The 24,888-nt window shown below is 47.8% G+C and overlaps 1 protein-coding gene across 1 annotated transcript in view; it reads left to right on the top strand.

Moving 5' to 3' along the window:
* The window catches only part of LOC119405229 (KICSTOR complex protein SZT2-like), a 229,536-nt gene that overhangs the window by 79,144 nt on the left and 125,504 nt on the right, over positions 1–24,888 (top strand). The window contains 6 exon segments of the mRNA XM_049419447.1: positions 3,200–3,499; positions 5,473–5,650; positions 10,408–10,543; positions 16,886–17,191; positions 23,449–23,653; positions 24,745–24,826. Coding sequence (XP_049275404.1) covers positions 3,200–3,499; positions 5,473–5,650; positions 10,408–10,543; positions 16,886–17,191; positions 23,449–23,653; positions 24,745–24,826 — 1,207 coding nt within the window.

The raw sequence follows: 24,888 nt of genomic DNA, 5'->3' as shown, positions 1-24,888 counted from the left end.
GCACCTCCTGCAAAGGTACGTTATTTTTGCTGTTGTGTTACATTACCGACATCATTTTTCAGGACTACGGTATTTCAGAATAACGAATTAAATTCGGCGGTCTCGTGAAGTTCGTTGTAACGAGATTCTACTGTATAAACATACTGGAAGAAATCTACAGCGGTTCCACAGCCACCATAGTCCTCCATAAAGAAAGCGACGAAATCCCAAGAAGGGTGTAAGGCAGGGAGACGCAATCTCTCCACTGCTATTTACCGCATGCTTACTGGAGGTTTTCAGGGCCCTAGATTGGGAAGAGTTAGGGATACGAGTTAGTGGAGAGTACCTCAGTAACCTGCCATTTGCTGATGACATTGCGTTGATGAGTAACTGAGGGGAGGAATTGCAACTCATGATTACTGATTTGGACAAGGAAAGCAGAACGGTAGGTGTGAAAATTAATATGCAGAAAGCTAAAGTAATGTACAACAGTCTCGGAAGAGAACAGCGCTTTGTGTTAGGTAACGAGGCATTGGAAGTTGTAAAGGAATGTGTCTACTTTGGACAGGTGGTAACCACAGAGCCGAACCATGAGACTGAAGTAACTAGAAGAATAAGAATGGCATGAAGCACATTTGGCAAGCATTCTCAAATCATGAATGGTAGTTTGCCACTATCACTCATGAAGAAGGTATACAAGACCTACATCTTTCCGGTACTGACCTACGAAGCAGAAACTTGGAGGCTTACAAAGAGGGTTCTACTTAAACTGAGTACGACGCAGCGAGCAATGGAAATTAAAATGATAGGTGTAACCTTAAGGGACAAGAAGAGAGCGGAGTAGGTCAGGGAACAAACGGCCGTGAAGGGCATCTTAGTCGAAATGAAGAAGAAGAAATGGACATGGGCAGGGCATAAAGCACGTAGGCAAGGTAACCGTTGGTCATTAAGGGTAACTGACTGGATTTTAAGAGAAAGCAAACACACGAGGGGGAGACGGAAAGTTAGGTGGGCAGATGAGATTAAGAAGTAAAAAGTTGTGGCTTCGTGCTACAAATGGGTGGTTGTCTATTTCCCCTTTCTTAACCCTTCCGCCACCTTGCGGGATTTCAAAGAACTGATTTTCAACGAGATTAAGAAATTCGTGGCTATAATGTGGCAGCAGCAAGCACAGAGCAGGGTTGATTGGTGGAACATGGGAGAGGCCTTTGCCCTCCAGTGGGCGTAGTCAGGCTGATGATGATGATGATGGTGCTTGATAGAATCACATCACCCCAATGGTGCAGACACAAAAAGAAAGATTTGGTGTTTTCTTGAGTAAACAGAGAAAAAAGAAATCTTCAGATGGATACATACGGCTAACCCTTCCATAGCTGTAGTAGTTAAAGGGCCCCTCACCAGGTGACCTAGCGAATTTTAGTTAGACATTGCAAGTTGTTGCGAGCCCAATAAAGAGCATTATGCCACAAGAATTTTTCTAATCGGTCCGTTAGAAGCTGAGAAAAACAATAATTTGTAGCGGCGCGAAACCATAATGCGAGGAGGCGAGCTGCAAACCCTTGCCGCTCGCCCCGCGTAGCCTTCGCAAGCCAAATCCCTTCCCTGCCCTTTTCGCCACGCGAGCGGAAGGATCACATAACGCATACGCATGATCACGTCATGCGCACAAAATGTCACGAGCGCATGACACGCCCGAACCAGCCCGAGCCCCCGAGACGCGAGTGGCGTTGTGGCGGCGTTCTTTGCGCTTCATCTCTGCAAGTTATGCCGAATGCGCCCTCGCCGATCACTTGGCTTTCAACCTATCACTGAGCGCGAAAGCTGCAACATTTGTACGGACGCGAGACTAGCGGTGTGCCGCATGAACATCTAGTTAGACGCGGGAGGATAAATGCATAGAGTTTCCTACAATACTTACTAGAGGGAACTCTGGCGCTAGTGTCTGTGGGAGCTGCAATGCATCGCGCTTCAGCCAGCATGGGAATCATGGGTAGTACACGGATTTGTCTAAACTTTGTTCTTTCGGCTCCGTTTGGCTCCGCGTCGCCTGCATCCCCTTCGTCGCAAAATGAAGTTCAGCAAAAGTCAGCAGTTTCACTTCGCCACTTTAACTTGTTTAGGCTCACCGATTCAAATCTGGTCACGAAGTTCACAACGATCCATTCTTTTATTCGAAAGAAAACCAAAACATAGCAATAAACAAAGCCACAAGTGCGTTCGAAGCCCACAAGCACGAAGACTAGGCAAATCCGTGTACTACCCATCATTCCCATGGTGGCTGAACGATCGCAGCGCCAGAGTTCCCTCTAGGTCATTTTAGGAAACTCTATGGTTAAATGAGCCTAATGAGCGCTGGAACGGTTTCGTTGTAAAGGGTGGCGTCTGCACGATGCGCAAAGCGCGAGAACACGAACGCGTGTGAAACGGAGGTAGATTAGTCTCGAATCTCGCTGCGATTCGAAGTAAAAATTCAAAAAGAAAACGCACACATTCCGTTTGTGTGTTTTATTATTGCTCTCAAGTTTTATTCATCCATTCAAGCAACAAATTACAAAAACTACGCGTCGTGTCAAATAATTATCGCAGTGTCACGTGCTACTGTTGGCGACGTCAGAGCACAGTCGTCTATGTAGAGGAGCGACGTCACAGCACTACTACCTACGCAGGGCCATTCTCTCATGTACGTCATCCCCTCATTCTCTAAAGCGCGCGCCCGCGAGAGGAAGGGCAAGCAGCGTTCAGCTTGAAATTTGACCCATTTACGCGGCGCGTAGCGTTGCAAATTTTGGCAGACGTAATCGTGAACGCCTAATGCATGCATTGCGCTCGTCGGCTCAAAATTGTCAAACCTGGTGAGGGGCCCTTTAAGGAGGGTGCAATGAACTCCTTGCTCTTAGCACTTTACAATAAGTTCAACGAAAGTAAGAGCAGCATGTAGAAGTACTGGTGTACTAATTGCAACATGTGTTCATTAATATCATCATAATTTAAACTATGAACTCATTATGGACCATTGATATGTGTCAATAATGAACTTCATAATTATTTACTTCCTGACTGAAACAATAGATTAGAAGCCAATCCATGTTCAAACAGTGCCTAATTAGCAGGTACTCCGAGGTTAGCAGCTGTCGCATGCCACTTTGCAAGTGCTTGTTAAAATGTCTTGTCTGGTCTTTCTCTCTCTGATCTCTGGCTCTTAACCATTCTTATTTTTCAGAGCCCTGTGTGAGGGACTGCCCGTGGACATGCAAGACGTCTCGACCGTTGTGGAGGACGCTTGCGAGGAGACTGCGCTCACTCTCGACATTACGGAGTTCATCCAAGCGATTTGCGGCCACACTCGTGACTTCCGCATCAAGTCCACCGTGGAACACTCCCACCGAGCAGGCACAGGGGCTCCTCGACACGACGGCATCAGCAGCAATGAGACCAGTTGCGAAGGTGTTTTGGTTCTGCCCGTTGAAGAAGCGGATACCGCAATCGGTGCAGACGAAAGTCGGCGCACTTCGAGTGACGGGTGAGGGCTGTGCTGCCTTGTTGATCTTTCTGTTGAAAAGTGTGTGCCTTCTCGGGCAGATGGCCATAAGCAAGCTGACGAGACCAGCCTCCTAGCATTGTGTGTCTGTGTCATGTGTGTGTGTGTTACTGCACATTGCATGTGTATGTGTCATGTTACTCATTTGTGTAATAATCGACGTTTGCCATGCATGCAGATAGAAAAAGGACTTCTTTTGCTTCTTTTGTATGCAAGAATGATAGCCAGCCAAAACACATGCAAGGAATAGTTTTTTGATTGAGACACATTGAGGAATTGAGGAAGAGAGATGTTCACACATTCTTGACATACCGTATTTACTCGCATAATTTGCGCACTTTTTTTCGCGAATTTGAAGCTCCGAAAAGGGGGTGCGCAAATTACGCGGAGATTTCGCGAGCACATCTGAAATAACGCACAATATATAGTCCTAACACGCGCGATATAATACATTAAAGAATTAAGAAAATAAATTATAGCGCAAACGAAGGGTTTTTAACAGAATTAGCAGGTACAGTAAAACCTCATTAATTCGAAGGCCTCGTGACCGAGAAAAATATCCCAATTAAGCGGGATTCCCAATTATCCGAAACAACGCGAAATCAAAGAAATCAGCCAGAAAACGTGATGTACGGAAGTCACACCTTTATTGTGGCAAGTCAGCCTACTTGGAGAAAAATTCCTCCATGCGTGACTGACGCGTTCGGTAGTTCCCAGCACTGAAAGTCATATTTTCCAGCCTGTCAATGAGGCGCAGCATCTCAGCCTCGCCGCCGTTGCACTCGACGAAGCTGCGCACAACACTCAAGGCATCGATGACATCCGCCAAAGGGGGTGCTCGGGAGGGCTCGTCATCGCTGTCAACATTAGAGGCCGAATCGGTCGATCTCGCAGCTATCTCGCTGTCGATGTCGGCGTAACACGTCTGCACTGTATTTTAATTGTAACAAGGCATGTGCAAATGTCATTCCTTTTGGTTCAAAGGAAGTGGAAGCAACTTTGAATGGTAGCAGGATTTGACTTTCGGCAGAATGCAAGTGATAACTTGTAAAATATCTTACGTTTTAAAATTTACTATACTTGGAGCATATAAGCCGGTATAATATGCTTTTAAACTTAAAAAATAGGAATCGATGTGAGGGTATATGTTCATTTAACCTTCGCGGCAGTGTGAATTTTCTCTGGAAAGGTGCATTCACAGTATAGCACCCCGCTACTGCAGTGAAACCGCCTTTACGGGGGGGGGGGTGTTTACAAGCAGACTCTTATACAACTATTCGTTCATTTCGAATACTTCAAAATTTCCAATAATTTAAATTCGAATCAAAGCGAATTTGAATACTGTAATATTCGTTCGAATATTCGAAGTGCTCGAATATTCGCTCAAGCCTACTAAGCAGCAATAACCCTCTGCGCAATGTCTGCGTCATGCTTGGAGCACAATGTTCTCGTGTTGTTTTGGCTACAAATTGCACTGAACTTTCTGTAATTATGCATTATGATGAGGGCATCGCAGGGGAGAAAGTGTTGGCAGTCGAGGCTGAAGAGCACTTCAAAGATATTGCAAGCAGTGGGAAGGCTTACAAAGTGAAGTGCTTTACCACCAGAGGTTGGGAAGGAAGCTTATAGAGTCTGCAGTCACTAAAGAAACAGACTACCACGAATTACTTCTTTAGGCCATCCTGAGCAATTTCCCGTAGATGTGTTTAATTAAGTGCACTTTGAAACTGATGTGTAGTGGAGTGATCTAGTTCTACTGCTCAATGGTTTTAGAATTTTGGTTACAAGAGACCTCTGTTACAAGAGACACATATCCCGGGGCCCTTGAGCGTCTCTTGTAATGAGGTTTTACTGTGCTGGCATCGTGGAATCACCGAGTTGTTGAGCTCTGAGCCTGGTGAGGTGGGACGGCGTGAACCCGCTTCAACTTCCTTCGGCTTCTTTGCCAATGGCAGGGTCAGCAGCCTGTTCCCGGTGAACCTGCTGAAACGCCACCACCCGTGCGACGTTGTTCAGCAGCTGCACCTGAGCATCAAGCAGCGATTCCAGGAGCTGCTAGAGGAGGTGTTCCAGCGCATTCCTTCGCACCCAGACTACTACTACTTCTGCCCACCGTGCCAACCACGAACCTTGGTGAGCTTTACTGAAAGAGCATCTTGTCCTACATGATAAATTGTGTCTGTCGAAAAAGTCTTCCTGAAAGCCACAGAAACTAACCCAGTGGAATTTCGGCTGCCACCTTAAGGGGGCCCTGCAACATTTCTTCAGCATGATCAGAAAGCACTGCCAATCAGTAGTCAAGGCTCCTGCGAACATGTGAGCCAAACGGCCTGGAATTTACAATTCATTCTCAAAGTCAGCTATAAATTGCTCGCTCTTCTCTCAACAGTTGACGCCATAAACCCAAATGACTGTGCCATAACCGAAAGTCCACGACCATAGGAGCATCGTGAGCTGCATGATTATCACGGCCGCCGAGGCATACTGCGACGTGCCCACGTGCTCGCTCACGATCGCACTGAAAGTAAGTCGTATGTTCGAAGAAAAAAGAAGAAAGGGCTCAAGGTCATGATGCGCGCTGACAAACGGACCTAGCTTCCTACCCCCTTGTCGTCCCGTGACCTCACGGATTTTCGACAGCCGTGACCTCTCGACGCGCAAACAGCAGACGACACTCTCCCATAGTGAGGATCGGACCAATGGTGACGTGTGCTGGAGCAACATGGCGAACGCAGCCCATCAGAGGCGTTGAAATTAACTTCGTTTGCTTTTTGTACGCTTATTTCTGAATGAAGGAGCTAGCCCTCGAAAAGTATCACCTGAAAAATGGCGAAATATCAAGTTATCTATCGTGGCAATAGTGCATATTATGTCACCCGCGCCACTACGCGATATCTAGCAGCACAGTTTTATTTTCACGCAGCGAACAGCGCGCTGCCGCCAGGAATACGGGTTGCTATGCAAAAGGAATTGTTTTCTTTTTGGCCATGTTTTGCACTACGTTTTAATGTGAAAGCGTTACTTGGCCAGGTTTGTGAAAGCGCGCACTCATCCGGTGTCTGCAAAAGCCATCTGCGGAAAACACATGACCCCTCCCACCAGCATTGACGCCGGTGCCAATGTGTAAAGTGTTGCCAACACCACTTTGCTTGTACCAAATGATCTAAATAAACACAATTCGGCCTCTGCATTTTCTAATTCTCTATACGCCTAGTGCGCGCCGACAGAAGCGCCATAGGTGGCGAACTCGGTCATTACTCTCGGGAAAGCAAGCAGACGGTCGCCGTGGTTTCCTACGTCGTTGTACGTGTGTTTCCGCGTTGTTCACGTTTCCGTAGTGAAATAAGCAACGTTCGTCGTATGTTGTCATGAGTAAAGGGGCACGGGGCGCGTGCCGGACAGCGCAATGCGTCGATGGTGTGCGGGGAATGGAAAAGTACCCGATGGTGTGCACCCCCGCCACGTCGACGCAAGCCATTGGCCGGAGAAAGGCGCGTGCCACGCGACCCGAGCCGAGGTGGGAGACCACGGAAGAAGAGTTAGGCATTGTTCGGTGGAGTCGTCGAGGAGCAAGGTGGTGCAAGCCAGCGTTGCACCCGCGACGTGAACAGCAGGGCCCCGTTCTGGGGGCAGCGGCACGAGAGGCTCGGGAGGGTGGCCGTCGACCTTGGTGCCATCCAAGTGAGGCTCCCCGAGCTTGCAGCAGCCCCATCACAGCAGTTCGCAGGGCACCTACGGCACTACCACAGCTCGGCAAGACGACGGCGACCCACCGACAACCACCGGAGAGCCACGTCGACAGTTCGAGCCAGTGGTACTGAGGAGAGGCCGACAGTTAGGCCTAGCTGGGAGGGACCGGTGTTCTCGACGGAGAACGACGCATCGGCAAGGAGGATGATCAGCGAGGCGTCTGATCAACGACGGCGGCCCTGAGACGTCCGCAGGAGCCTCGACAACGGGACCGGGCGTCGACTTGGACCACGAGCCGAATCAGCGGACACCGCGAACCGTAAGAACGCTCCATGGGTATCGCGAGTGACTGAGAGGCCATAGTGGCCAGACTTTCAGGCTAGAGGAGCCAAGCAGAGCTAGAATGCTGTTCGATGTTTTGTCAGCGATAGCGCACTAGCCTAGGAATTTCCTAGTGTACCTATATTGTTGTAAATTTTGAGTGTTCATTTTTGTGTGCCGTGGTGTTAGATAAAGGTTTGTTTGCAGTGCCACCACGGTGTCTCCCGAGTCTCTCTTATCTCTCTCTCTCTCCCAACTCCACTCCGACATTACAAGCGCTCCCGAGATACGTGACATACGTGTGGTGGCCGAAACTTCAAGGGATGTCGAATAACAATTGCTGTGGAGTGGAGTGCTCAAACACCTACAAAAACGCGCCCGGAACGCGGTTTTACTCACTTACCGCAAGGCCTCCTGAGCAAGAGCGACAGAAGCAATGGATCGCCGCTGTTCGTTGGCAAAGGCGAGCTTCTTCGTCATTGTGCGAGTTAACACGTCGCTTCTTGTTCTAATGCTTTCGTTCTGCCATATCGGTGCTCGCTGGATGCACTCGATCATGTGGACACTGGTAGGCGACGAAAGTTATCAGCCTGAGCATGTGTTGGTTCGGTTCGACCGCCGTGCCCCCCAAGGGCACTTCGCTCGAACATTCTATTGTCAGAAGTGTTGTATTTCGGGCGAGTTGGTCATCCATGATCTTAGCTTGTACTAGCACGGTACATGTACCGCGCTGTTACAAGCCAAGTTCTATATTTATTATTTACAGAAACAGAAATGCAGCAATGGTTGACTTCAGAAAGAACAAGAAATGATTGAGACGTCACCTTTGTAAACAAAACAAAGCGGATGTTCACCACCAGCTGCACCTCATAGCTGGGTCTTGTTACTCTGGTCTGCGCGACGCACCTTTCATATTCACCGGCATGACGGTTCACTCAACGCAGACGTTCGTTCTTTTCCGCAGTCAGTCATCACATGTCTTCTCGGCGACCCTCTTCAAAACTTGTCACTGCTCCCGCGGTGTCATCTCTTCATACTTTACTCACAGCACTAGATCATCAAACAACACGTCTTCTGCGGTCAAGCGAACGATGCTATCACTAGAACGACATAACTTCTTCGCTGACTGACTCTTCACTGACTGACTCTCCGTCGCCGCGCGCTTGCATTGCCTGTATCGGCTCGCGCCTGGGTTCGGGAAGGTGCTTGTGATTCGTCTGTGCGTAGCACAGCGAAAGCTAGGGAAAGGGCTAGATCCTCTCACCGATTCGTCTACGTAATCAGACGGCGCTGCTGGCGCTGCTTTGCTTTCTCGAATATCCCGATCTTTTGCGTGCATTGTCTATGTCGGTGGCGTCTTCTGTCGAGAGGGTAAGGGGCACGCTTTCGGCGCCTTTTTATACTTGTTTTTTCGATGCACGTGCTCTGTCGCGCACGAACCGTCGGCGCCAGGCTTTCGATGCCGTCGTTCGAAATCGGCGATGTGCGCTTAGTTAAGCGCTCGTTTGTGACAAACATCGTGCACAAGTCCACTTTCGTAGAGGCCCGCGCCTTTCCTGCAGCTGTCAGCGTAGAATTAGTTGTCTGGCACCCGCACGAAGGGGAAATAGCAGCCGCGAACTTCATCCATCTCCTCACAACAAAGCTATGCAAAGCGCTGTCGTCTGCTCGGCTTCCCACACGTACTGTCGGCGGCGCCCGCTAGGTGGCTATCAGTGGCGCCTCTATAGGCGGTGCACAAGGCGTATAAGACATCTAGGGAATGTTACTTAGCAGCACCTCTCCAGTGCTTCACCGACATAGCCAAAATAAATGCTTTCATGTTCCTGTCTCGTAAGAGTATGCTTAGGGATCCTCTGCAACGTTGTTAGGGGCTTGCTCCTTATGCTCGCGCCTTGTCCGTTGTCGGCGGCGTGTACACTAGGTCTCATTGGTCCCACCAGAGGCGCAGCTGCACTCCCTCCGGGGATTTCAAGAATGCTCACTAGATGGCGCAGCGCCGCTCAAGGCGGCGCACACCACGCTCGGCGTATGCGCTAGTTAGATAGGTGACTGCTAGAGCGCCATGCCTCTCGTTTGGCGCGCTTCCTTTCTCTTTGCCGGGAGCCGCCGGGAGCTCACTCAGTGAACACTCTTCGTTGCTGCTCCGCAGCAGGAACACCCCAGCCAAGGCAGCAGCTCGGCGGGCTCGCAACGCAGCAGCATCTCGGGCTCGCCGCCAAGACCCTGTGGTGAGAGCCCGGGAGGCCGAAGCAAAGAGGGCTAATGTTTATATAACAACATTGTCACGTCTATATATGATGGTAGAGGAATGCGTACGGAGTATTCGCGGGTTACCCAATCATCTCCGACCAAGCTCCTCTAACATCATTGACTTCGTGGATATGGCGGTGATTTTTTTAAATGTAATTTTGCTTTGAAGTATTCGAAAAGTGTTCGAGAAATATTCTAAAATTATTCGATTCGCACACAAATTTTATTCGAATTTGCTTCGCACCCTAAATTTTGCTATTTGCACAGCTCTAATACATATATATGCCTTTGACACTTTGTGGGAGATAGGACAGGCGCTCGTCGCGTCTCCCTTGTTTTGTGTTTGTCTTAATTTGCGCCCCTTATTTTAGAGCTACAACCAAACTAAGCTTTTTATAACTAAACTAGCCCCACAAGAAGTACTAATATCACATGTGCTTTGTACGTTTATGCCACCCTCGGGTAGATCAGAACATTTTCGTTTCATAAGACTTCTTCCATTTTGTAGGCTTTTACAGAACTGATTTGCAAACGGTGTCTCTTTCTTTGTATGCTTGCATGCGTGGCTGTTGTTTAAGTCTAGCAAGTCATCACAACCTTCTCCCATAACCACGTTTTCCACATAGTGGGGACTGACCGACGGAGCCAGCAGGGCTGTTCCGCACAATGCCGACGCTATTGCCGAGGAGGAGGGAGCACTTGACTGGGACGACACTGACACGGACCGATCTCACAACGTCGAATTCTCCATGGATGCTGAGCGTAAGTGCTAGATGCCCCTGCCTTCTGTCGCGCCTTCTGTATGAAACACTCACTTGAACTGATGCTTCAATGCATTTGGGTAAAGACAAAAAAGACGAGGGGTCTAGAGGCATTCGTTGCTGCAGTTTGTGGAACAGTCATGAAGCAGTTTTTTAAATGCTTGTAGCATTTATTTAGCTATCTCCCAGCCATTTGGACTGACCATTAGATCAACCAGGTATCTGACCGCGAACGATGTCAAACAATCACACATGCACACGCAAGTGCATGCACGCTTGCAAGCGCGAGTGACGTCAGTGCAGGTAAAGCATACGCGAGATAAACATCAACAGAAATGTTGCCATGGCAGGATTTCAACTTGGGGGGGCCTCTAGTACCGAAGCCCAGTGCTTTAACCACAGGTGCTTGCCTCATCAGATGCGGTAGAACACTTTTAAGAATCTCCCTCTGGCAAACACACCTGTTCAGACGCTTGACACGTCTTCCACAACGCTGATGGCTTGCTTTAGAATTTCCTTCGTGCAAGCCAGCACATTGGGACGCTTTGCACGTTTTCATGGTGCTGATAGAGTATCGTTGAATTGCCCTTTGGTCAAATGTAGGGCCAGATGAATGCATACATTAAGAAACACTTCATCAATGATGATTCTGTACACATCGACTGTGATGATCTTTGTTAGATGGGCTCTGCTGCAATACCGTATTTACTCGAATCTAACGCGCATCTTTTTTCCGGAAAAACGAGTCCAAAAATCGCATGCGCGTTAGAATCGAGTACCGAAAAAAAAAAAAAAAACTCGGTTATCGTATTGCCATCGACATTTCAAAATGGCCGCCTCCTACGCGCCTTGGCCATTTCTGCCAGTTCGTACGTGTGCCGAGGAGATTGTCATCCCGTTCTGCGTTCGCATCGACGGCATGGAAGTGCCGACTCCAAATACTCGACGAGTGTACCACGATGCCGCATTTAAAAGAATAGTTATTACATTTGCAGAGAGACGGACGGAAATTGGGCCGCATCGCGGTCGTTCGGATATAGTTCGGAGTTCTCGAAACGTGCGTGCGAGACTGTCGCAAACAGAAGCAGAAGATTTTTTACAGCAAAGCTTCACGAAAAGGTTTCAGTGGACCAAAGCAGGGCCGGTCTCCCGAAATCGAAGAGTGTTGACAGCGACAAGGAGTTGTCCGACAGCGACGTGGACTGATCCATTACGCGACTCGTATCGCCACCGTAGTGGTGACAGTTTTAGCGGCAAGGCCCGCTTTTTGACTTTGTGTTTTACTTTTTTGAAACTTCAGTTCTTTAAAACCCAAATACTTGTTCTTCTGAATGTGCGAAGTTTGACTCCTACGGACTTTTTTTGTTCTTTTCTCTCACGAAAAATGGGTGCGCGTTACAATCGACGTATTACTTTTTTTTTTTTTTGGTCGCGGAAAACGGGTGCGCGTTACAATCGAGGGCGTGGTAGAATCGAGTAAATACGGTACTTCTTGCCTCGAAATAAGCAAATTCAGTAGGCTCTCATTAAACAGAAACTGAAGGGAACAGGAATAGATGTTCCATTTAACAGGAGTTCTGTTTATTGAGAGACGAACAAGCATGCAGAATTCAAGTACGAAACCAATCATATGAGAAGCAGTTGTTTAGGCCTGTGCGAATACCCTAGTAAATTTTAGGTTTGAAGCAAATTCGAAGCGAATAGTGATTTGGTCAGATAATTTCAAATCGAATACAAATAGTATATATCACATAAAGAAAAATGAGCATATTTGTCATGGCCAAACCTGCGCAATATTTAAAAAAATTTGAAACAAGACAGGTGCAAATGTCATTTGACTTTTGGTAGAATGCGAGTGATAATCTGTAAAATATGTCAAGTTTTAAGATTTATTATATTTAAAGCATATAAGCCGGTATAACAAGCTTTTAAACTTAAAAAAATGATGAATTGATGTGAGAGAGTATGTTCATCTAACCTTGAAGTGGGGCCCCGCCACGGTGGTCTAGTGGTTATGGCGCTCGACTGCTGACCCGCAGGTCGCGGGATCGAATCCCGGCCGCGGCGGCTGCATTTTCGATGGAGGCGAAAATGTTTGAGGCCCGTGTACTTAGCTTTAGGTGCACGTTAAAGAACCCCAGGTGGTCGAAATTTCCGGAGCCCTCCACTACGGCGTCTCTCATAATCATTTCGTGGTTTTGGGACGTTAAACCCCAGATATTATTATTAACCTTGAAGTGGGGCTTCGCGGCAGTGCGAATTTTTTCTGGAAAGGTGTATTCACGGTATAGCACCCCTCTACTGCAGTGAAACCACCTTTACAGGGGGGTTACATGCGGACTAATATGTTTACACCTATTCATTCATTTCGAATACTTCGGAATTTCCAGTAATTTAAATTCGAATCGAAGCGAATTCAAATGCTGTAATATTCGTTCGAATATTGGAAATGCTCGAATATTCGCACAAGCCTACAGTTGTTCCATTTAAGCAGCAATTCCGTTTAGATTTCCGTTTACTGAGAGTCTACTGTAGCAGCATGATAATAAGCAGTAAAAATATAGTATTGTCAGGATGGCAGGCTTTTGAGAAAAATTTATATATTATTGATTTTGTCACAGTTACAAAACACAGACAGCACAATAGGAGCAAATAGACTGCACACCAGAAGGTTGGATGTTTTTTCTTCTTCTCTGGTGTCTTCTAGAGTATCACCATCACTCAGCATCTCAAAGCAGTCTCTTCAAGCATAATTTGTTGCGTGCTATGGAGTGTTCCTCTTGCAATGTGCAGCTGTGTGTGCAATCTCATTCGCATATATAAGTGCAATATTTTCTTCATTAAAGAATTGAGTCCATGTCCCTACCGATCCACAAATACACTTTGTTGCTTACAGCATTTTCTCTGTTTTATGCTGTGCTGTTCCTTGAGATAATTATGGGCTGCATTTTTACAGAAACTTCTGTGTCACTCAAGTATTTATGGCTTCCATAGCTTCTTCTACGACTGAGTGCACAGCGCGCTCCGTCAGAGTAAGTGCATTGTGTGCACACAGTCCTAAAGTAGTACGGTACAGTTGTGTGCAATATGAAGTGGAACACCAAGTTCGTGCCTAAGCAGCAATAACCTGTGACATACAGACACGAATGTGACGTATCAAGTTTCAAGGCGTAATACCTTTGGGCTTGAGTCCTCTGTGTTTTAACACTCTTGTGCTTGCAAATTGCATTTCTTGAAAATATTTTAGTGATTCCTTTCATATTGCTCACAACTGTAAAGTGGCGGTGCAACATTGTGTCGGTTTGGTACCCGTGTCTTGATCGTCCATTAACTTCACCAACAAGTCACTGATGCACTTTGTGTTTGTTGCCTGCTACCTTTTCACTTCTCTCATTGCTTCAAGTGTAACAGTTCGATGCTTATCTATAGTTACGGCTACCCTTGCGTCAATAGCGTGCGTGTCATGAGGGGTGCCTTGAGTTACCCCATGTCTGAGCCACGCCACCAAGGCTACTCTGGTGAGCCTATTAGCATCAAGGTAGTCACATGACATTGTGACATTGTTGCATTCTCTCATGTGCTCTTTGGCACGTTGCTATGACAGCGTGCTTAGGACTGTATCATTGATAACAGTACATTGGAAATGCCAGCAGTATGCTGACATTCCCAGTGCTAGTCATGCCGAATGCCACTAAAGTGTCTCTAGTGTCTCTACCCGTGATTAACCAAGAACACTGGTACGGAGTACTTTGGTTGAGAAGCATGCAAGGTGCACACACTCCAACTGTCAGTGGCAGCTGTGTGCACTTTCATTGTGCGTAGCCATGATGCAAGTGGAATGTAGTATTTTAAGTAGTGAAACGTAATATTTTAAGTATGGACGAAGAACTTTGAACTATTTCTATGTGTAGTATTTACTTTAGCAGCGAGAATGTACTTGCGGTTACAGTCAAACCTCGTTAATACGTACCCGCTTTAAACGTACTAACGGTTAAAACGTAGTTGCGACGAATCCCCGACCGAGCCCCATAGAGCCCAATGCATTCGCTGACCGCTTAAGGGGGGACGTGGCAATGGGAATGGTAAATTTCGTTAAAATGTTCAGTTTTTCAATTTATTTTTTTCTGCAATCCTCAGACCATGTTTTACGTCATGGTGAAATATTAGACCAAAATAAGCAGTAGGAGTTGAAAAAAAAAAACATTTTACTAGTGTGCTGTTATCAAAAACGATGAGAAAATTGGGCTTTAGAAAATGAAAATCTGCTGTTTTCCCTTGACACAATGCCATCCTATTGGCGTCATCATAAAGAGGACAGATAGAGCTCAAGATAGCCACAAAGCTGCATTTCTCCAATGAAAAATAAAACCAGCTTCCTTCTGAGTTCCATTTTTTTTAGCTTTTAGCTCCATTTTCTTGGAGCTCCATTTTCTCAGCTTTCATTTTTTGAACAGTTGCTATCAGTCATCCCTGTGCCATTTCTCAACAAATAAAGATATAACCATTCTGTTTTCTGCACCTAGATCCTGAGACATTGGTGAGTGCCGTAAAGCTGTCCATATTTGTCTGCACGCCATACAGATTTTTATAATTGGCTTTTTGTAAAAGTTGTTAGTAAGACAATGAGTACAAGAAATGTCAAAAATTTTTTTGTGTGCTTATTTGAGTACTAAAAAATAAACCAATAGCTTTATGGCACAGAACGGGCCCTTGTGAATATGCTTATGCAAAAATTGTGACGAACTTATGTCTAATTCATTAATTAATTTTGGGATGACAATGAGAGAGTATCAAGTGTTGTAACTCAACAACTACAACAGATAGCTCAAAACCGACTTCAGTTATGATATCAGCACAACATATCACATCTGCATGCCAAATTTCATCACTTTATCTCCATAAATAACCAAGATAGTTTTCATTGCCACGTCCCCCCTTAAGCCGTAGTGGTTCGCCCTATGCCTACCGGTTAGTGCGTACCCTGCGCCCGAGATAACTTTTTGTGCCATAAAATTTTACTGCACCGCTGAAATTCTCGACGCCACAATGTGCGGCCAAAGGTTTTCCGTCTTTTCTAGAAGTGCGGAGATCGGTCGATCACCGATTCCGACTTCCGCGCGATTGCGGCGACGCCTTTGCACGTAAGCATCGGGAAAGAACGAAGGCTAGGCGGCGGCCACCGACGAACGCGCCAGCATGACTTATCGCCGACAACCTTATCACAACAAGTATCTTCAGCTATCTGCCCGGGCACGCGTGCAGCACAGCGCTACTTTAAGCCTACCGCACGCTTTCACTTGGCGACAACCTCAACGCGCTGGGTCGCCGATCGCTGCCGCCTCGTGCGGGGCTGTGTTCAAACGCGCACCGCTTTGTAGAAACGAAAGCAGATCGCTGTTGCGGAGTTGAGCATTGCGGGTCGCTGACGCCGCGAAACCTCGCTGCATTGACGCTATCACGCTAAACGCACGCGTACGGTACAGCAAGTGTAGCGCTGTTGTAACCATATTGCACGATTTTATTAGGCGACCACCCAACGCGCCTCCGTTCGCTGCCAGGACCGCTACAGCGTCGCGGAGGAAGCTCGACATCGCTGCGTTAACCGAATAAGCTACTCGCCGCATCTGTGCACGGTCTGGAACAAAGTGGGCACGAAGAACAATCCCACAACTGATGCGCGCGTGCGATACAGCAAGCGGCCCGGTAGTGACGGCGTACGTGAGCCGAGCAGGCGATGCGCTGCACGCAACTACCCAGGAGACGATCGACTCCACGTGGCCGTATCGCGTGTCAGTTTTTGTTTAGTAGCAGATCGCGGTACAGACGCATACACATATATTGCGAAATGCAGACACTGTTCGTTTTGTCGCTATGTCGGTCACTGCGTATCCCGGACCCTTTAATAGTTTCGAAATGCTCTTTGGCGTGGCCACCGCGCGCTATTGTGCGGTCGTGCGAGAGTGCTAGGATATTTTCTCCACTTTGGCACAAAGAAAGAAAAGGCTTTGCGATTGGTACTTTAGACAATATTTGCTGTGGCACTCTATTTCTCTGCTGGCGGCGATGGCGTACGCCAGGAGAGGCAAATTTGTACTTGGTGGTTAATGCGTACTACCGTTTAGTGCGTAGTTATGCCGCGTTCCCGGCAGGTACGTATTAACGAGGTTTCACTGTACAATGAAAACCACCTAGCACAACTCTTGCACAGATGAATGGCACGCACGCCACAGTTCGGCGGGAGGGAGCCTGTATTTAGTCTGAGGTTGTAACCTGCTATAGACATACCTTCAGGGAATTTAGACTGATATTATTTAATCTGTGGCGGTGACCCTTTTGGTTACAGCTGTAGCTGACGCTGGCCACTCGGGTGATGAGAAGGGAGCAGCTGCAGCACTCCTTCCGAAACCAGGCCACACCGTCGCAGCCGAGATCACCAGCATAGAGTCCTGCGCTGGGTCGGCGCGATCGCCCCCTTCACCAGGCGAGGACGATTCCGGTGACGAGGATGAAGAGGACGAGGAGGAAGTGATGGAGACCATTCGAGAGGCCGAGCCTATGGTCCCACCCCTGTTTGCCCATCTGACGTGCTTGGTGACGACCAAATCGGGCTGCGGGTCATGCTCGCTGACCTCACTGCCAACCTGCCTTGGTGAGTGGGAAGTACATTTACAGCGCAAAAGTAAAGACACACCACAAAGAAAGAAAACGACACACACAAGCGCTTGTGTGTGTCGTTTTCTTTCTTTGTGGTGTGTCTTTACTTTTGCGCTGTAAATGTACCTCTAGGATTATGAACCAACTAGGCCCAAAAGAAGTTTTACTGGAGTGGGAAGTGTTGCTTGCTAGTCTCAGTTTTAATGGTTTCCTCGGCTCTTCCAAGTGCACCTCCACAGTACAGTCAACTGCCGATTTTTCGGACGCCCGATTTTCCGGACATGCTCGAAAATTCGGAAGCTTTCGCGGCACCGTCACCAGCCCCATAGACGTCCATGTATAAGAACGTCCGAAATTTCGGACGCTTAAACTCTTCGTCGTCCGATTTTTCGGACTTTCTGCCCAAATTGCAGGTCTGAAAAGCATTAATTGAAGCCCCCACCTCTGCCGCGTCTACCGTATATACTCGCATAATGATCGCACTTTTTTTTCAAAAAAATTGACGCCAACTTCGGGGTGCGATCATTACGCGGGGTAAATTTTCCGTGAAACAATATTCTGAGCACCGAAAACGCAAAGAAGTCGCTAATCTGAATTCTTACGATAACTATCATGAACATAACCAAAAATAAAAGTAGAGTAAGGCTTACCTTTGTAATAAAATGCACGCATTACGCAGGAGCTACATGCATGGAACACTGCCCTTTTATTTTTGAACTCTCTGACCCCCTAACGTTCATTCTGAGTCCGAAGCGTCACTGGCGTCAGTGTCGTCGCCGCACGATTCCCTGTCGGAATCGGCAGTGTCTTCACTGTCCCACAGACGGTCATCTTCTGTCCCGTCGAGCGCGTTGGAAATGCCAGTCTTCTTAAAGCTCTTGACGACCACCTCGTCGGAAATGGTACTCCACGCTTCGAGAATTCATGAGCAGAGGACTTCCACGGAGGTTCTCCTGATTTTGCCACTTGGCGTGAAATCGTGGTCGCCCGCCGCCATCCACTCTGCGTACAGCCTCCGGACGTTGTTCTTGAACGGTTTGTTCAGTGACACGTCCAGAGGCTGTAGCAGCGAAGTTAGACCCCCAGGGATCACTGCGATTTCCGTGCGCCGCTCCTTCAGCTCGGTACGGACACTGTCAACGAGATGGCCCCGAAAGCTGTCCAGCACAAGAAGTGAAGGAAGCAGAAGCGCTCCTGCTCTTCGCCCCCAAACCGTCTTGATCCAATCGACCATGAGGTCTGCCGTCATCCACCCTTTTGCTTGAGCGCGGATGTGGATGCCACGGGGAAAGTTTCCCTTCGGAATTGTTTTCCGCTTCAGAATCACGTACGGCGGCAGCTTCCACCCGTCTGCCGTCACTGCGAGCATCACGGTGCACCGCTGCTTCTCCGCACCACACGTTTTCACGAGCACACTTCGAGCACCTTTCTCGTTCACAGTAGTGCTTCGAGGCATGTCAAACGTCAACGGCGTTTGGTCGGCGTTGCCTATCTGTGACAGCAGGAAACCGTTCTTCTGGCGTATCCTCGTGACGAACCTGTGAAAATCGATCACTTTGTCTTCGTACGCGGATGGAAGTCGCTTGGCACAACGACGTCCGCCGCCTCAGCGACAGTCCATTCCGCCGCATGAAGCGTGTCGTCCAGCCGGAACTGGCGCGGAAGTCCTTTGTGGCTATTCCCAGCCTCCGGGAAACTGTGCGCGCCTGCGTCCGTACCATGTCTAACGACACGGCACAACCGTCTTTGCGCATGTCCCTCACGTATTCGAGGACTGCCTTTTCGATGTCAGGGAACTTGCCCGTTTTGGGTCCGCGGAAAGCCCGGCGCGTGCTGTTCGTAGCCATGAGCTTCTCGCGCTGTTTTTTCCACTATCGGATCCGGATTTCGTCGACGCCGAAATGTGCCGGCAGAGCGGTTTCCGGGCTCTAGCGCGTAATCAAGCGCCTTCAGCTTGAACGCGGCAGTAAAGCTCGCTTACCGCCCCATGGTGAAACGGTGCTTCAACAGACGATCACAAAGCACAGCCAAAAAAACGTGGTATCGAGTGACGCCGTGACGAGCGACTGGGATGGCGGCGACACGGCTTTTTCAGGAATTATGGGAATGCGTCGGCAGCTTGTTGCTGCGGGATGACAACAGGTCGACCAACAGGCGGCCGCCGCTGTAACAGTGCGGGATAGCAAAACAAACATGGCGGCCCACAGAGCGAAGCGACCGCATTTTTTTTTTCTTCTTTTCGTCAGTCACGGTGGTTGTGAGTACGTCATGCGCGTCAAAACAGTCTCTTCTGTCTAAATAAGGAATGCTTTCATTTAAATCAGTAAATTTACGGCATTAGCGTAGTGATGCCTGCTTTCAGATCACAGAAACAAAGATGGGCGCGTTCAGCTGCCACAGACATAAAACACATGGCGGGCATTCAGTGAAAACTGCGGCATTTGCCTTTACTGCAATCCTAAATGGCACGTTTCCGCCAACGGTGGGCAAAAATTACGAATATGTTTGGTGCGTGCAGTTCACTTGGCGAGTTTGGAAGAGTTATTAACGCAACATTCGACAGATGATAAACGCGATGATCATCGGCTAGACTTGGCACACGACATATCGATGCGGCAAGTTCGGGGTGCGATCATTACGCGGGGAAAAAGAAAAATCGAATTTAGACGACAAAATTTAGGGGTGCGATCATTACGCGAGTGCGATCATTACGCGAGTAAATACGGTATAATCTTGTAGGTTCTAACCAGCGCTTTCGCGAGTCGATCTGTTTGAGACAGTAGCAGAGTCCGAAAGTCAGCTTTGCCGCAATGCCGAAGCGTTATGGGGTGAAGCAGACCAGAAATTAAAGGCGCCGCTCTCGCGGCGTCATGCGGCGATGTTGCGCATAAGCAGCGGAAATGCACGGCGTGATGGCGGCAGCTGGCAAACGCGCCAGTACGGCTTAATCGCTGACAACCCTTACGATAAGCATCTTCAGTTAACTGCTCGGTAGTGCACCTGGCCTAGCGCAGTTGCATGCGTACTGCACGCATTTAATAGGTGAGAACCCAAATGCGCCGCGCCGCCATTCCTGCTGCCTCTTTGTGCGAGACCTCTAAGTGCGCCGCATAGACCCGTTGCCTTTACGGACCAAACCAGCTCGCCATTGCCGCGCCCGTGTGCGGTCAGGAACTAAGTGCGCATCGCGAACCCTATCATGATAAATGCGTGCGTACGATACAGCAACAGTAAAGTGACAGCGTCAGCTTAGTTGGCGATGTGCTGCACACAACTAGAAACGATCGGCTTGACACGGCAGCAAATGCTGCGTATTGGCGGCGATTCGGAGATGTGTGTGCGCATCGTTTACATGCGCACACGCATCGGGGAAAGCCGGACGAGTCGTCCACTCTTCCGCCACAGTCTTTGTGTTCCGCGTCATCGTTTACAAACGCTTCATGTGAGATAGCCGTAATCTGTTCCGCGCTTTGCTGTTATCAGCGGCGCTCATCACGAGATGCAAAAGTGGCGGTTGGCACGTACGTAGTTAAGCGGGGTTCGCGGCAGGTACCGAATGTATTTGCGAGAGCCTGGGCGCGCACCAAAATGCCTGATAATTGTACTGGACGTATTTCGGCCGTGGCTGTGGTGATTTGACCGCTTGATCGGAATCAAAAAGCATGAATTTGTTTTTTCAGACTGCCCGATTTTTCGGACGATTTCGCGGTCCCTAGGGAGTCCGAAAAATTGGACGTTGACTGTAGTTGCTGTGTTTCTAATGTACTAATGTACTAATGTACTAAAGTCACTAATGTACAGATGTATTTCTTTGAAAATGGACTGGCGGAATTGCTGTAGATAGCTATGAAAGAAATCCGTACCAAGTGCCTATGTTTGCCATTTTGGTGGCGAGTTATTAAAGTGCTCTGACTACTTGAGTCCAATAGTGCTTTTACAACTTCACAGTAATTTCATTTCATTTCATTTTGTTTCATTTATTTTACCCTTAATCGCACAAAGCTTTACAGAGGGGAATGGGGTACATAAAATTACAAATTATAAACAAAAGCAGACAAAATAACATCTCATAATAACAACTATGATACATATGAAGATATGATGTTAGGCTAATACAACTTAATGCAAATGTAGGTACGTTAAGAAATACAGAACAAATAAAGTAGAAAAAATAAAATATATATACAATATGACCTTCACGCGCCATCAAGTAAGTAATTGTGTACAGTGGAAGGAAACAAGTCATGACCTGAAATGGAAACGATGTCGGAGGGAAGGTGGTTCCGGTCGTTGGACGTGCGTGGGACAAAGGAATGTTAGAAAGTGTTAATGCAGCAGCTAATGACGTGTACCTTATGGTGATGATCTAAACGAACTGAGCGATAAGATCGGGTCGTAACGAACTGAGCTTTCAAAGGTGGATGATTGAAAATCTTATGAAAAAGTATGAGTTGAGATGCTTTGCAACGTGATTCAAATGACTGCAAGGAAAGGGTGCGTTTCATTGACGTGACACTGCTAGCGCGATGGTAGTTAGATAATATGAAGCGTGCTGCGTTATTCTGTACCATCTCAAGCGAATGAGTTCAGTTTGTAGTGTGCATGTATCTCACAGGAGTACAGGCACTAGCATGGATTCGGACTTAGCGAGCCACAGGGCCGCACTTGCCGTCGCCTCGTGTGAACTAGCGCGTCGCTGCACACGTGCGTTCGGGCAACAAAGGCGCCGAGCGCAGCGCAGAAAGTACACAGTGCTGCTCCCGAGAATCCGCAACACTTTATTGCCTGTGGCAACACCACAAAACCGTACTACGCCTGCTCCCAAAGGTGGCGGGAAAAGCAAAGAGGCTTAACCGCGTCACGGGCGGAAATACAGAACAAAGGTTGCCGCTAGCACGTCTTCATGGGCAATGGCTCACGGCGACACGCCGCTAAGGGAAAAAGTCCCTCGGGACCATGCTGTGTACCCTCACGATCGGCGACCACAGGGCCCGATCGCTTGAGGGAGGGCAAACCCCGTTTGCATTGGCTTTCGATAAGTGTGGCTCGGCGTAGTATGATCACGCGCGAACACACTGCACTGCTCTTCGGCCAAGCATCCGGAAGGGATAACGTAAGGTAAGCGCTTGCCACTGGTGCAAGGCACCGTTAGCGAACTCCGTCCGAGTGAACCCCAAGAACAAAGGAGCCGACGGATGGGAAGAAAAACGTGTGCTTACCCTACGATGTTCAGAGAGAGAGAGTCTCTTCTCGCCGCATGCGAAACGTCTCGCGAGACACGCGTGAGGCGCCACAGTTGAGATCAAGCTCCGGGTGAGGGAGGTTAACGTCACCCCTGCTCACCCAGCGCCGTAGGACCATGGAGGAGGGCAGAGTGGATGGAAGAAATAGGCGAAAAACCCACGCAATGGCGACGGGCAATCCTCAGTCTCTGCAATCCCCACAAGTTGAAAAGGGTCCCAAATGATAGGGTGGTGCTGCTGTTCTGAGCAACTGTTAATCGTGCAAGCATGTAAACGGTTGAAGATTTCGCAACTGTGCAACTATGCAGTGTCTTACACTGTATGTGTGCATGGATAAATTTCATTAAACAAGCAGCCTATGTTCCGAAAAACACTATGCGTGGAATGCTTAGCAAACTGTCACATTGTACTCCAAGTCATCAGTGCGTATAAGTAAGTGTGTCACCTAGTGGGTACACTTCACATCATTCCTTTGCAGAAAAATACCATTGCTTTGTGGCAATCCACTTTGGCACCAGTTTTAATTTTGTAATAATATAAAAATAATTGTTGGGGCCTTACGCCCCAAAACCACGATATGATTATGGGGGATGCCGTACTGGAGAGCTCCGGAAGTTTCGACCATCTGGTGTCCTTTAACGGGCACCTAAATCTAAGTACACGGGCCTCTAGCATTTTGCCTCCATTAAAATGCGGCCACCATGGCCGGGATTCAATCCCGCTGCGTTCGGGTCAGCAGTTGAGCATCACTAGACCGCCATGGCGGGTTAATTTTGTATAAAGTCTATAATTCAGACCTGATGTTTAGGCAGACAGGTTTCTTGTAGGGTTAATCACAGTCAGGTCCATTACTCCAACGTGTCAGTCTTTACCGCTCACTAAACCAGTGCTACAACAGCCCTATGCTTTAACACTAGGCCACAATTGCATCCTTTATAAGAGTAAATGTTTTTAACTTTTTTTTAGCCCAGCTCATAACTGATGTCTTGTGTCGCATTTATGTGTCCAGGGGAAGTGATCAGCTGTCTTGATGAGTCTCAGCCCGAAGTGGACCTCGAAAGCATCAAGATCCGTCTAGACTTCCTCTGCTTGACGTTGCCCCCGGACGTCGAGAAGCTGGCGCCCGGTGATGCACGCCTGTCGTCATCGTCAATCATGTTTGATTCCGAACGACAGCGCCAGGACGAGGACGCGGAAAGCATCGCCTCTATTGGGTGAGCTGGAGGATCCCTGCTGTTGGTTACTTCTGTTGAGCCAGACAGCATGTACAGTTATGAGAAATATGAGAGGGAACACTGAAATTACCTTTTATAGGTCATAGCATTGAAACGCAGTTGGCGAGTGTAGAAGAGTTCATAGCGCTAAATGCTCAAGCAGAAAGATATCTCTTGCAATTCACTACGTCACATTCATATCAGTACATCACGAGTAATCATTGATTGAACTGGAATTTGGTGTTCCCTTTCATATTTGTCATGACTGTACAGTGCTCACGGACTGAAATGAAACACTTTACGACTGAGTAATGTTCGCTCATGTCACCATCTTCAGTTCATGTTATATTGGTGAAATTTTGTCTTGAACTTTTACATCAGAGCCACATTCCCATAATACCCATAATTAGAGCGAACGTTACCTTTAGCAGCTGAATTCATGGTGACATGACTCGGTTTTCTCAAGCAGTTGTGCATACCAGTCATTACGTATGTTCTAAAAAATTTCATGCCGCATTTCAGTCCGTGAGTACTGTACAATCGCGCTGTGTCACTTCTTGCTTTTTCTTTTCTTACAGTCCTTGACTCAGCTAGGGTAACAGGTGTGATAAGTGATCTTGCAGCTAGTGCATTGTAGTGTATGCTGCCTGGTTAATGCTCTCATCCTCTGATCAACTGACTTGTCTGTGTGACCAAGTTTATTGTTGGTTTATTGTGCTTCCGTCTACCTCAACTCTCTTTGGACTGCAGTGGTTTTCATGGTATCCTTGGGTTCAGCCTTGAGAGAGCCCATTGCGTAATGTTTCCTTAGACCTACTCAAAAACAAGTTTCTTAGTGATCGGTTTGTCATAGCGAATGGTAAACCTACCTTGGCACTTATGCAAAACAAGTCGAGCCCACTGGAATGTACCAACTAGCCAAGCAACAAGTATTATTTAATCAGGCCCTTGGTATCTTGTCACTGCCATCTGGTTGGTAAAACCATAAAAAATGCTTTCAAATGCAAGTAGACTACCTGCATTATGGTTAGAAGGGTGTTGGCAAATACTGACCGCAAAATAACACTGCTCTTATCTTCTTCTTTCTTCAGCTATCAGCTAGAGGTTCCGAGGGATCCACTTCACCACTTGCCTGAATTTCAGAATGAAGTCATCAGTAGGTGCATTGAAAAGGTGAGGCACTATTTGATTGAGGGCAACCCTTAAGGGGAGACACTGGTCTCGAAACGAAAAGT

The sequence above is a fragment of the Rhipicephalus sanguineus genome, chromosome 9 (assembly GCF_013339695.2).
Source record: "Rhipicephalus sanguineus isolate Rsan-2018 chromosome 9, BIME_Rsan_1.4, whole genome shotgun sequence".
Classification (NCBI taxonomy): Eukaryota; Metazoa; Arthropoda; class Arachnida; order Ixodida; family Ixodidae; genus Rhipicephalus; species Rhipicephalus sanguineus.
This window is presented reverse-complemented; position numbering and strand designations above follow the sequence as displayed.